Genomic DNA, 13426 nt, shown 5'->3' on the forward strand with positions numbered 1-13426 from the left:
CCTCGTGGCAGTGGTCAGACTGTAATGTGCTTAAGACTCGCCTGGGATCAGATGTATTATGCTAAGTGAAATAAGTCAGATAGAGAAAGACAAATACTGTATGATATCACTTATATGTGGAATCTAAAACATACAGCAAACGAATGAATATAACAAAAAAGAAGCAGACTCACAGATACAGAGAACAAACTAGTGGTTACCTGTGGGGAGAGGGAAGTGGGGAGGGGCAATATAGGGGTAGGGGATTAAGAGGTAATCTGTATAAAATAAGCTGCAAGGATATATTGTACAACACAGGGCATATAGCCAATATTTTATAATAACTATAAATGGAGTATAACCTTTAAAAATTGTGAATCACTATATTGTACACCTGTAACTTATATAATATTGTACATCAACTGTACTTCAGTTTTTTAAAAATTGCCTGGGGATCATGTTAAACGTGCAGATTGTTTCCCTAGCTCTGGGTGGAACCCGAGATTATGCATTTCGACAAGCTCTCAGGGGATGCCCACACAGCAAGATTATAGATAACAGGATTCAAAGTGAAGAAACTACAAAGACCATCCATCCAACTTCCTAATTTTATGGATGAGGCACCAAGGCTTAGGGAGTTTCAGAGGCCATGGTGATGTTAAGTATAGTGAACAGCGTGGCAGTTATATGCTAAGCCATGTATCAGACATGCACAGACTGTGATTGGAAAATTAAATCTGATCTCATCGTCCTGGTGTGGGCAAAATGCCTAGAATGGATGACAGCAGATTTATAGTAGAGCTTCTTGATGGGGAAAAAATTACATCCCTTTTATAAATACGTCCAGTGCAGCTGTGGCAGTTGCAGGGGTGGCATGGTGGAGGGATGCATTGTATAGAGGTGTAATCCTCAGTCCTTTTAAATGCATAAGTAATCATTTGTTAAAATATAAGGATTGATCATGTGAGACTCTTCTGTTAGACAAGGTTGATAGAAAATTTCCATTTGGGGAAGAGGCTGCAGATAAATGTGTATTTTTCCACTAGGAACCAGAAGAATCAGAAGATTGGGGAAAAATGAAGATAGCGATGAAGGGTCAGTTCTATACAGTAGAAAAACCAGCAAGCCTGAGCATGTTCACTGGTCTCCAGATCAGACCTTGAATAGCCGTATTTCACAAGGGAAAAGACTGAGCTTGGACCTCCTCTATGTGAAGGACATTTCCCACCCACCCCAAATGTGTTTAAAGGATGGAAAAGGTAGTTCAGTAATTACAACTGAAGCTTGTAGAAGAACTGATTTAATGTTTATAAACTTCATTTTCTTGAAACCTAAAATATGGCAGTTAAACTTTTAGAAGGAGTTTGCCTAGTGGATTAATAATTAAAAGAAGAGCATTAGGTGAATTATCTAGGATTCATCTGTTTCCCATTCATAGTCCTTTATGAGGCCATTTCTCTCAAAATGAATTATCATGGAAGTCTATTGCTTCTACAAAAACAAAATATGTTAGTCATTTGAAGTTGAAATCACCCCTGGGGGATCTCTTTTGATGTTGCTTTCTTTTTTTTAAAAAATTTATTTATTTATTTATTTATTTGAGGGGGGCCACGTTGGGTCTTCCTTGCCGTGTGCAGGCTTTCTCTAGTTGGGGCGATGCACGGGTTTCTCACTGCAGTGGCTTCTCTTGTTGCGGAGCACAGGCTGTAGGTGCGCAGGCTTCAGTAGTTGTGGCTCACATGCTCTAGAGCGCAGCCTCAGTAGTTGTGGGGCACGGGCTTAGTTGCTCCGCGGCATGTGGGATCTTCCCGGACCAGGGCTCGAACCTGTGTCCCCTGCATTGGCAGGCAGATTTTTAACCCCTGTGCCACCAGGGAAGCCCTGATGTTGCTTTCTTTAAAATATTTTAAATATTTTCAATGATAGCTAAGTGGTGAGGTGTTTCATTTTCTTTCTCTTATTTACTATAAGTATGCTTGATATACATCTTCGAAACATTTTTAAGAGGGCAACATACAGTGGGGTTCATTTCATGTTTAATATTTGAAATTAAACATCTTTTTATTGTTTACGTTGTAGTTTAAATATTACCACCATTGAATTCAGTTAAGTATTTCCACTTTTAACTGCAAAGCTCATATGCTTGGGTATTACAGAAGATATTTAACTACAGAGGTAACTGCTGCAATTTTGGGCAGTATCAGTTAGCCTTTAAGAAAATAAAGAGTCTTGGGGGAATGTGCCTTTTAGTTTAATACAGCAGTTGGCAAATGTAGATGCTTAAAAGCTTTGACATCCCAATATATGCCATCAAAGCATTGTAATAAAATATTAAATTAATTCAGATAAAAATCCATCGGGGCCACCGACATAGTAGAAGTGTGGTTTCTGTGTAGTTAGTCTGGCCACAAAATTCAAAGATTAAGTCCCACTCAGAATGAACAATGAAATGATATTTGGCTTTGAATTTTTTTTTTATCATAAGAGAAATTGCCTGGTGCCAATTTTGTTAACAGTTGGTAAAATCCTGAGCCCTTAATAATGTCAAGAAGTAGGTTGCCATCTTAGACATTTTATGGTCAGAAAATTGAATCCTACTCCAGCTAACAGTAATCCATCATTTCCACCCTCTTTTCTTCCCTTAAACCCAACACTGACCTCATCGTTCCAAGTGAGATCACCAAAGGTGGTTGTTTCTAAATCTCCTATGTTAAAGAGAGATAGGAAAGTGGATTTCTGCTTTGGTACCAAAAGTTTTTTTAAAGCTTAAGTGCTTCTCAGTCTGCCGAAAATGTAATGTTTGTTGAATGTTTTGTTCTTTCATTTTCTGAAAATGAATATAATAAACCAGGAAAATTAACCACCATGGGGCTCTACATTTTAGCAGCCATTTGGAGGAAATTTCCTGCCAACAGTGTAAAAGAGAAAAGGGGGCACACCATGATTTGCTGCAATCTAAAATGTCGTGCCTATTTTATGAAGCACAGATGTAAGATTTTCCAGTGTGACAGTTCCCTACACTATCTTTTTTACTGCCATGGCTGAGATGGGTACAGGACTCCCCCCAGCTCCCATGCCTGGGAAATGCCTATTTCAGGGTACAAAAGCAGTAACCATTCCATAGGGCTCATGGTGTTTAAGTCAGCTTACAAGGTAAATGTGGAAGACATTATGGAAGTCATGCTTATAATGCCTGGTTTCTCCATCTACTCTGTAAATGAACAGTCCAGTGATGAGAATAAGAGTGACCCTGGATAGGTAGGGGTTAAATCAGGGAGGTTGGTGTTATGTAGCCCAGGACTTGGATTTCAGCACTGATGCTTACTGGCCATGGAATCTTGAAGAATCCATTCACCTCTCCCGGCCTCAAATTCATGTTCTGTAAAGGTAATGATGCCTGCCTCATAAAGTTATTGGGAGGAGAGCTGTAGAAGAGCGGGCATTGGAGCTGGGCCCTGAAGAGTTCATTATAGTTTATATAAGCAGAGATGGGCTTCCCAGGTAGCAGGAACAGAGAGCAAAGGTGTGCTGAGGGGAATGCATGGTCCCATCTGAGAGTATTCCAGACCGTTCAGATGTGGTATTATGATTCTGACACCAATTCCAATGTGTGGAGTTCTCCCCACACCAACAAGTGATTCTCCAGCATTAGCTGAGTGTCCTACAGTTCAACCCAATCCTGATACTACTACCTGGAAGGTAGCGTCAGAGTCCACAGGTTAAGCAAGGGCTTAGTCCCACAAGACTGCCCACCCCACTCCCCTCCACAGCCAGTCTCGAGTCCTGGCTGTCACCTGGCCTTCTGATGGCCATCTGTGGATCAGAGACTCCAGCCACCTCCTCCTTAGGTTCTATTAACTTCCTAGAATGGCTCACAGAACACAGATAAATGTTTTACTTACTGGATTTTTAATAAACTAGCAGGTTTATTTAAAAAGGATTTAACTCAGGAACAAGAGAAGGTTAGGGCAGAGTATGTGGGAAGGAGCTCAGAGCTCTCCTGCCCCCTCCCAGCCCAGCACGCTCCCACATCTCCACATCGCGTGTTCACCAATGCTGAAGCTCTCCTAACCCTATTCTTTTTTTTACATAGCATATTTTTTAAATGTTTACTTTCTAATTGTTATGAGTATATAATACAGCTTAGTTTTTATATTGACCATGTATTCCGCAGCCTTGCTAAATTCACTTAATTTTTTTCTTCCCTTTTTTTATTGAGGTATACTTGATTTATAATATTATATAAGTTTCAGGTGTACACCATAGTGGTTCACAATTTTGAAAGCTTATACTCCATTTATAGTTATTATAAAATGTTGGCTATATTCCCTGTGCTGTACAATATATCCTTGTAGCTTATTTATTCTAAACATAGTAGTTTGTACCTCTTAAACCCCTATCCATATCTTGTTCCTCCCCCTCCCCACTGGTAACCAATTTGTTCTCTTTATCTGTGAGTCTGTTTCTTTTTTTTTATATTCACTAGTTTGTTGTATTTTTCAGATTCCTCATATAAGTGATATTATACAGTATTTGTCTTTCTCTGTCTGACTTATTTCTCTAAGCATAATACTCTATAGGTCCATCCATGTTGTTGCCAATGGCAAAATTTCATTCTTTTTTATGGCTGAGTAATACTCCATTGTGTGTATATGTACCACATCTTCTTTATCGATTCACCTGTGGTGGACACTTAGGTTGCTTCCATATTTTGGCTATTGTAAATAATGTGAACCCTATTCCTTGGGGTTTTTACAGAGGCTTCATTACATAGGCATGTTTGATTAAATCATTGGCCATTGGGGGTGAGGCTGAAAGTTCTAACCTTCTAAGCATGTTGTTAGTTCCCCTGGTGACAAGCCCCCATCCTTAGGTGACCTAGGAGCTTTTCAGAAGTCACCTCATTAATGTAAAAAGACACCTTTATAGGTCACATCACCTAAGAAGTTCCAAGGGTTTTAGTACCTCTGTGCCTATAAAGACCAAATAAATATTTCTTATTGTAAATCACAATATCACAGGTGTATACAGCAAAGAGCTGTGAGCCTCATGGCTAAAAAGATGTGGTGGGCCCAGATCCCAGAGGGCCTTTAACATTTGTCAGAGGAGTTTGGGATTAAGTTATTAGAAACCAAGAAGCCATTGAAATAGGGTGGAGCCATTCCTTAATATCAGGAAAAGATCTGGGAAACAGAGGGATAAAAATTAGAGGAGGGAGAGCACTGAGAAGAGAATTATCACAATTATCCAGGCAAAAAGTAATGATGGCTCAAGGGAGGTGGGTAATGGAAAAGGGGAGTAAGAAATGAATGAGAGAATCCAAAAATGGAATTAAAAAGGAGCCGTCAGTAATTCAAGTATGGGACACAAAAATATAGAGTCACAGATGGTGCTGAAGGTTTCACGCCTGTGGCTGGGAGAATAGTTCTGCCATGATTAGAAAATGGGAAGGCAGGAGGAGAGCCTTGAGCTCGGTTTTTTTGTTTGTTTGTTTGTTTTTGCGGTACGCGGGCCTCTCACTGTTGTGGCCTCTCCCGTTGCGGGAGCACAGGCTCCGGACGCGCAGGCTCAGCGGCCATGGCTCACGGGCCCAGCCGCTCCGCGGCACGTGGGATCCTCCCACACCGGGGCACGAACCCGTGTCTCCTGCATCGGCAGGCGGACTCTCAACCACTGCGCCACCAGGGAAGCCCCTCAGTTTTGTACATACTAAGTTCATGGAAGATCTAAGTTAATAGTTCCAGCAAACTGTTAGAAACATGTACACTAGAGTGGGAGGGAGAAGTCAGAGCCGGGGAAATACATTTCAGATTCAACCAAAAGTAGGGGGTCCTTAGCATTTCAAGAGTGGATGGGATTTCCAAATGAAGAACTGAAGAAAGAGCTGGAAAGAGATACAAGAAGAAAATGACAGAGGCGAAGAGATTAGAAAAAATGAGCAGAGATTTACTCAGAGAAATCACAGGAAATAAGCTCAGTACTGAGTATACAAGGCAAAGAGAAAAAAATTCCAGATGGAGGAAGAGGTTAAGTGATGGTAAATGCCACAAAGACACCAAGAACAACATGGCACCAGGTAGGGCCAGGAGCTGATCCCGCTGGCAAAGGTTATTCATTCCCTCACAAGATGAACATGTAAGCACCAATAATTATTCCAGAAGATCCTCTCTTTACATTTTAACTACTTAACAGTCACAAGCATAAGATTTATATAAAAGACCCATTTAATTTATTAAAGTAGACATTGGCTAAGTTATTAGCCATTACCTGTGACTCTGTAAGACATGAAAAAATTGGAAGAAATGTAATGCGGGCCTTTTATCTGTATGGGAAAGGTCATTGCAAGCATCAAATATTGAATTTTAGAATGGTACCCCAGCAAATAGATATATATTATAACTCAAATTAGACTTCAAGAGGACCGATTTGCTTGAGATTTTATCATTTAAAATATCTTGCAATAAAACTGACTTCATAGAAGGACATTAATCTCATACTTTAATGCTAGTCTGTCAGACTGTTTTAATAGATATATTTGAACAGAATTTTAATTTTTCAGATAATTTTTTTGTGAATTTAGAAGAGAATGTGAAGGATAATAGTAAGATGTTACAAATCAAATTTAAATCCTGATTTTACTTTTTTCATTTTCTACATCAATAACACTAACCAGTGATTGGTTTGAAATATATAATACAGTAAACTCTTGACAGAGGTATGATTAGAAAGTTCTGATTAATGTTATTGTTGATAGCACACATGCTATTTATAAGTCTCTAATGTTAAAAATACGTCACACAGAAAAACCTGGTGAATCTTTGGCAACATAATAAGAGAATCACAGACCTTGTGATACTCAGTTTTTAAAACTGCAGTTGCACTTAGTACAGAGTTATGTTCCCAGCTCTTTTTTCCAGTAAAAATGCATTTCAATAATGAAATGTGTAATTTGGGAATTTTCACTGGTCTACAAGAACTTCAGATAGGTTGATTATGTTCCATAAAGTTGATTTTGTTTAGTCAGTTTTAAAAAGGGGTAACTGATAGTATTTTTTGAAACGAGATGCAAACAAGACGCAGCAGAGAAAGACAGGATATTTGGTTTGAGAGCCATGAGAAATGTTGGCAGGCGGGGCTGTTTATCACACAGAAGAGAAGGCTGGAGCAGAGCTTCACGTCTGCAAAGCCAAAACTGGCCTTCTTTGTTGCCTCAGAACATATATCGTGCAGCACCTGGGAGCCTTTGAGAAAGACAGATTTTTTTTCAAGGCAAAACAATGAGAACTGTTGAAGAATGGAGCAGGCAGGCGTCCCATCACGCTTTTCTTGTCCTTAACACATGTTCATGGAAAGACTAGGGACTCACTGGATATGTCCTTCAGCTTGAAAGAAACTGTACCTTGCATACTGCCGCCACTCCACTGCAAACACCCCGCCAAAGCATGCTCTCATTCCTCTGTGATCACAGCAGACTAGGACAGAATGGCCGTTGACCTCTCAAGGTTTTTCACCACTGGGGGGAGTGGTGCAGCGGGTCAGAGCATCAGCCTTGGCCTAAGCCACTCTACCTGGGCTCAAATCCCACCTTGGGCATTGCTAGCTATGATTTTGTGTAAGTGGCTTACCTACTGTGTGCCTCAGTTTTCACATCTGTAGGATGGAGACGATAATGGTACCCACCTTGTGGCTGTAAATAAGATCATACATGTCAAGTAGTTACACTCGTGCCTGGCAGACAGCAGTTGGTAGCCGCTGCTGCTCCTTCTGTTGTGATGGTTGCTGTTACTCACCAAAGACATGGCTCTGTTTTGTTTAGATGAGCTGCTTCAGAAAGAGCAGAACTACTCAGACGATGTCTTGGCCAACATGATCAGCGAACCAAGGATCAGTTATGGCAATGATGCTCTCATGCCATCTTTGACTGAAACCAAAACCACTGTGGAGCTTCTTCCCGTGAATGGAGAGTTCAGCCTGGATGATCTCCAGCCCTGGCATCCTTTTGGGGTCGACTCCGTGCCCGCCAACACAGAAAACGAAGGTAAGAAGCCCAGGAGGGAACAAGTGTTCAGTCTGGTTGTATAATCTCTCTCGTGTTCTTAAGAGGTGACTTTTGATATGAATTTTTAAAAGTGCTTTCTCACTGAGAGGTATTTTGTTGCTTCTGGAATGAAAGCACAATATTCAATTAGTGTTTATGAGACAGTGACCTAGAATGCACACCTCTGAAGAAAACAGACATGTGATAAAACTGTGGAAATCACAGTTCACTCAGTGGAGAGAGAAAATTTTTTTTTCTTTTGTGGCCACACTGCGAGGCTTGCGGGATCTTAGTTCCCCGACCAGGGGTTGAACCTGTGCCCTCGGCAGTGAAAGCACAGAATCCTAACCACTGGACCACCAGGGAATTCCCAGAGAGAGAAATTTTGATGGGGCCTGCATAATTGGAGGTTTGAAAGCCACCAAAATAGTCTTCATTGGTTATTTATTCTAGTGCATTACATTTCAGATCACATTAAATGTTAAAGGCAAAGATAAAGAACCACTTATGTCATGAAAAGTAATTTGCTTAAGAGTTATACAATTCTGTGTTTGGAAAGTTAAATATAAGGCAGCTGTCAAAATTAAGAAGCACATTGACCTAAACATTTCTTCTATGATAATTCAGAAAAGCAAGATTTTCTCTGTCAACAAACTTGCACAATGCATTATGTACTTTTCATTCACAGGGATTTCTTAGCAGAAATTTTCAAATAATATCTATTTAGGAGAGAGAATTTTTTAGTCTTATTCCATATCATTTTACATGTTCAGAAGTATAAAATTTTGAACATAGGAACACCTTGATTTCGAGATACTAATACCTTGTTTTTCAAGAACACACAGGATTTTTTTTAATAAATTTATTTTATTTTTATTTATTTTTGGCTGCGTTGGGTCTTTGTTGCTGCACGCAGGCTGTCTCCAGTTGCAGCGAGTTAGGGCCACTCTTCATTGTGGTGCACCGGCCTCTCATTGCAGTGGCTCCTCTTGTTGCAGAGCATGGGCTCTAGGCATGCAGGCTTCAGTATTTGCAGCACGCGGGCTCAGTAGTTGTGGCTCGCGGGCTCTAGAGCGCAGGCTCAGTAGTTGTGGCGCATGGGCTTAGTTGCTCCGCGGCATGTGGGATCTTCCCAGACCAGGGCTCGAACCCGTGTCCCCTGCATTGGCAGGTGGATTCTTAACCACTGTGCCACCAGGGAAGCCCAAGAACACATAGGATTTTATCTGTGGTTTTTCTTTGTTAAAGAAGCAACTTTTGACAGTAATATTTTGACAGTAATAAATATGGATATATGTAGTATGGATACCTCAAAATACAATCACTTACTCCTCAGACTAAATATAAATCCAATATTAGACCATAAGTGCACTGGAGAAGCTTTTTTTAATTTTTTTTTTTTTTTTTTTTTTTTTTTTTGCGGTACGCGGGCCTCTCACTGTTGTGGCCTCTCCCGTTGCGGAGCACAGGCTCCGGACGCGCAGGCTCAGCGGCCATGGCTTATGGGTCCAGCCGCTCTGTGGCATGTGGGATCCTCCCGGACCGGGTCACAAAACTGCGTCCCCTGCATCGGCAGGCGGACCCTCAACCACTGTGCCACCAGGGAAGCCCGAGAAGCTTTTTTTTAAAGAACCATTGCAGAAAATCTTGATATGGACTGTTTCCATAACATGAGTAATCACCCCAAATGTGTTTCATTAATTTGGAAAAAGGTACCTTCTAGTAATACTATCAGACCATAAACAGCAGTGTTATTTATAATATAAAAATAATTAAGACTACCATTTATAAAAATAGTTCTAACATAGAGGAAAAGAATTTAAGGATACTTAGTTATCAAAGATCTGGGTGACTTCCCTATTAAATTGTATTATTACTAGAATGCTAGTTTTGTCATTTTTTAAGATAAATACATTTTGGTCATTTAAAATCCTCATCAGTCAGTCTCTAATGAGATTTTTTTGTGAAAAATTTTGTAAACTGAATTTTGTAAACATTTTGTAAACTGAACACACACAAGTTTTTTTCTTTTCCTTTAGGATACTGTGTTGTTTAATTGATGGAGAAATAAGTAACATGTATGGAGTCTTAACAAACTTTGTTTGGTAGAAAATTGCAGTCCTTAATGCCCTTTTTATACCAAATAATGTTAAATGTGTAGTTTGTCACTTATGTCCAGGTTTTAGCTTTTTATGGAAAAATTTAAATACATAGATTATTCTCTATTTTTATTAAAAATTGCCTCTGCCATTGAGAACTTACTCATCTCCAATGTGATTCTAAAATTATAATTTATAAAGAATTAAATATCAATTTCTTATAATTTAAGACCTTTTCACGTATTTTAAATATATATTTTCTATAAATGAAAAGTTCCCATTTAATATTTTCCATTTATTGATTTTGGAAAAGTAGGATAAAACATACTTTAGCGTTTACCTTAATCATTTTTATGAACACACACACAAATAATAGAGGATAAATTTGTACAAATTGTAATTTGTACTACAAATTGTACTACAAATTTGTACTGCGAATTGTAATTTATTTATGGTAAAATTTATGGAAAGGGATTTAGAAAACTCACAACGTAAGCTAAGTTAGCAGCAGAGTAAAATTAATTTACAGACATTAATGTGGATGTTTGTTGTCATATTTGGTATTTCCTTTAGAAATGTGAACTGTGCAAAGTTTAATGAAGATAAAAGACACTCCAGCCCCTGTTTTATGTTAACTCTTCAAATTTCGTGAATACGGTGAAATGCAATGAGCCTGGTACCACAGACCACAATAGAGAATAGCAAAACGTTATAAACATTCCAGAAGGTGCTTCACTTCCTGAATTTCAGAATTTCCCTTTCTCCATCAAATCTTGAGAGCTCAACTGCTTTATATATGAATATCAGCCTACATGTTTCCTTGGTGTCTTTAATGAGTTAAATTTAGCTTTGCATTTATCATATTAATAGTATAAGTAATACCGCAGTTAAATAAATCTGCTCTTATACGCCCTAAGCATTTTATCTTGACTCTATGTGTACTCATAGGCATATATATGATCTCCACTAAAAATTATACGCCTTCTATCAATATTTAAACATGCTTCTTATGTTAAAATTTTTAAATAGTAGCCAAACTGATCCATTTTGTTTAGGAAAAAAATGGGATAATGCTAACTGTTCCTTTTACGTAGAAATATAAAAAGGAACTATTTCATTTCACTAAAGCCACTTCCTGAAATCCCACCCCTGATGCCATTGTCAGCACTCTCAACTGTTTTCCTGTTCTTCTGCCCCTTAAGAATTCCCTCAAATCAAACAAGAAACAAGGCAGTGATGGTACAAGTTAGAAAGCAAGCTGTGATTTTTTTTTTTCTCCTTCTCTTGCCAAATAATCCAAAAAAAACTGGATTTATCCTGGGTTTCCCCAAAGTGATCAGTTTACCCAAGGTGATCAGTTTTTGGAAGGTCAAGAACAAAAATGGTTTGGAGATACCCCAGAACATCAATGGACTGAACACACACACCAGGGCCCTTGAGTATTGCCAAGGTAGGTGCCCAGTTGGACAAAGTCCATGACTGAGTGCCTCTGGATCCCTGACCAAGATACAGCTATTACATTGCCTAGGCCTCATCAAAAGAGCTAATATTCAGGGCTTCCCTGGTGGCGCAGTGGTTGAGAGTCCGCCTGCCGATGCAGGGGACACAGGCTCGTGCCCCGGTCCGGGAAGATCCCATATGCCGCGGAGCGGCTGGGCTCGTGATCCATGGCCGCTGAGCCTGCGTGTCCAGAGCCTGTGCTCTGCAACGGGAGAGGCCACAACAGTGAGAGGCCCGCGTAACGCCAAAAAAAAAAAAAAAAAAAAAAAGAGCTAATATTCTTGTTAAATAAGGGTGTTATTGACAAACAGCAAAATCTTACATAAGAGTATTGGAGGCAATAATATGTAAGATCTCAGAGCTTGAGTTCTGGTTTTCACCATCATCAGACCACCACTCCTTTTATAACATTTTGAAAAGTCTCTCTAACAATGAATCTTAAACTGAACTGACAGAGTTTGGTAGGGGAGTCAATACCATGGATGTAATTTATAGTAAGTGTTTCAACGAGTGTTCAGGCTTGACTACCAGTGGAAACAATGGCAGTCAGGTGTTTGCCCCCTTATGGATGTGACAAATACAGATGCAGACTGATACAGGGGCCCTGAATTAGTTTTTCTTTCTTCATTTTATCCAATGGTGAGCTCCAGGAAGATCTACAGTAAGAACTGTGCAGAAATGCATTGTGTTTATATATAAAGCTGAATTAGGTTTTGGACTCACATAATCGTAAATACATAAATGTCCAACAGGAATTTAGGAAGCTGTGTAGGGTGCAGGACAATTTTTATTTGTGTGGGATTGCCCTGTGCATGCCATCTAGCATCCCCGGTCCCCAGCCACTAAAAGCCAGTAATGTCCACCCTCCTTCTCCCATCATATCAACATCCCACACTACAGAATTATGTGCATCAGAGTTTAAATTCCAGCGCTGCTACGTGATCTGGGGCAAGTCACAGAGCCTCTCGGGCTGCTTCCTAGTCTGTAAAATAAAGTTGGTAATAATTGCTAACTCAGAGACAGGGTGTGAGCATTAAATGAGATGGTATGGAAAACTCTTAGCAAAGTGCCTAGAATGTAGTAAATGTTCAGTGGTAGTTTTTTGTTGGTTGGTTGGTTTTATTTTGTTTGTTTTTAAATAGAACCAGGATCATATTAGAGAGGTTTTACCAGCTTGTCTCAGAGAGTCACCCTAACACCCAAACAGTATATCCTTAAAATTAATGAATATAACAAGCCGTATAACAGTCCTAAAATCTTACCCTTTCTCCCCATCTTCCTCTTCTCCCTCTCCCCAGAGGCTTTTCCTTGTTAATCTTACAGACATGTGCTTGCACACAAAGCTATTGAAAATACCTAAAATTCTCAAAGGATTTCCTTTCATTGTTCATGCAACCCTTATCATCATCAGAGCTTCGAACGCTTACCAAAAATTTGTTTTTCTCAAGAACAATCAGTCAAGTCCACAGAGGGGGTCAGACACTCAAGCATTCTGTTAATTTATATTGAAAAAAGAAGCATATCACAAACACAGTTTTCCAATATTTTAGGCTCTTTGACCAGCTGCGATTTGCCTTCAGGGATTGTTATTCTGTGGTTGAGCCACAAAACTGAAATGGCTAAACTGAAGTGAAGCTGTTGTTCATAAAACAGTTGTTCTCATGGATTGTGAAATCATCTGGCTGAAAGCTTTTGTGCTGATAGCATTTGTGTTTGCTCTGCATTTTCATGACTGCCTGACCAGAAGAGCCTGAAGATGAGGAAGAATGCAGTGGCCACCAGAAAGTTTTTGTGGCCAGCAGTCAGCTTG

General features: G+C 39.6%; 1 protein-coding gene across 6 annotated transcripts in view; it reads left to right on the forward strand.

Annotated features, from left to right (window-relative positions):
- The window catches only part of APP (amyloid beta precursor protein), a 273675-nt gene that overhangs the window by 238589 nt on the left and 21660 nt on the right, over positions 1-13426 (forward strand). For all 6 annotated transcript variants that reach the window (XM_060010435.1, XM_060010436.1, XM_060010437.1 and 3 more), the window contains one exon: positions 7796-8017. In XM_060010435.1, coding sequence (XP_059866418.1) covers positions 7796-8017 — 222 coding nt within the window. The remainder of the gene's footprint in view (positions 1-7795; positions 8018-13426) is intronic.

This window comes from Delphinus delphis, chromosome 4 (assembly GCF_949987515.2).
Source record: "Delphinus delphis chromosome 4, mDelDel1.2, whole genome shotgun sequence".
NCBI lineage: Eukaryota > Metazoa > Chordata > Mammalia > Artiodactyla > Delphinidae > Delphinus > Delphinus delphis.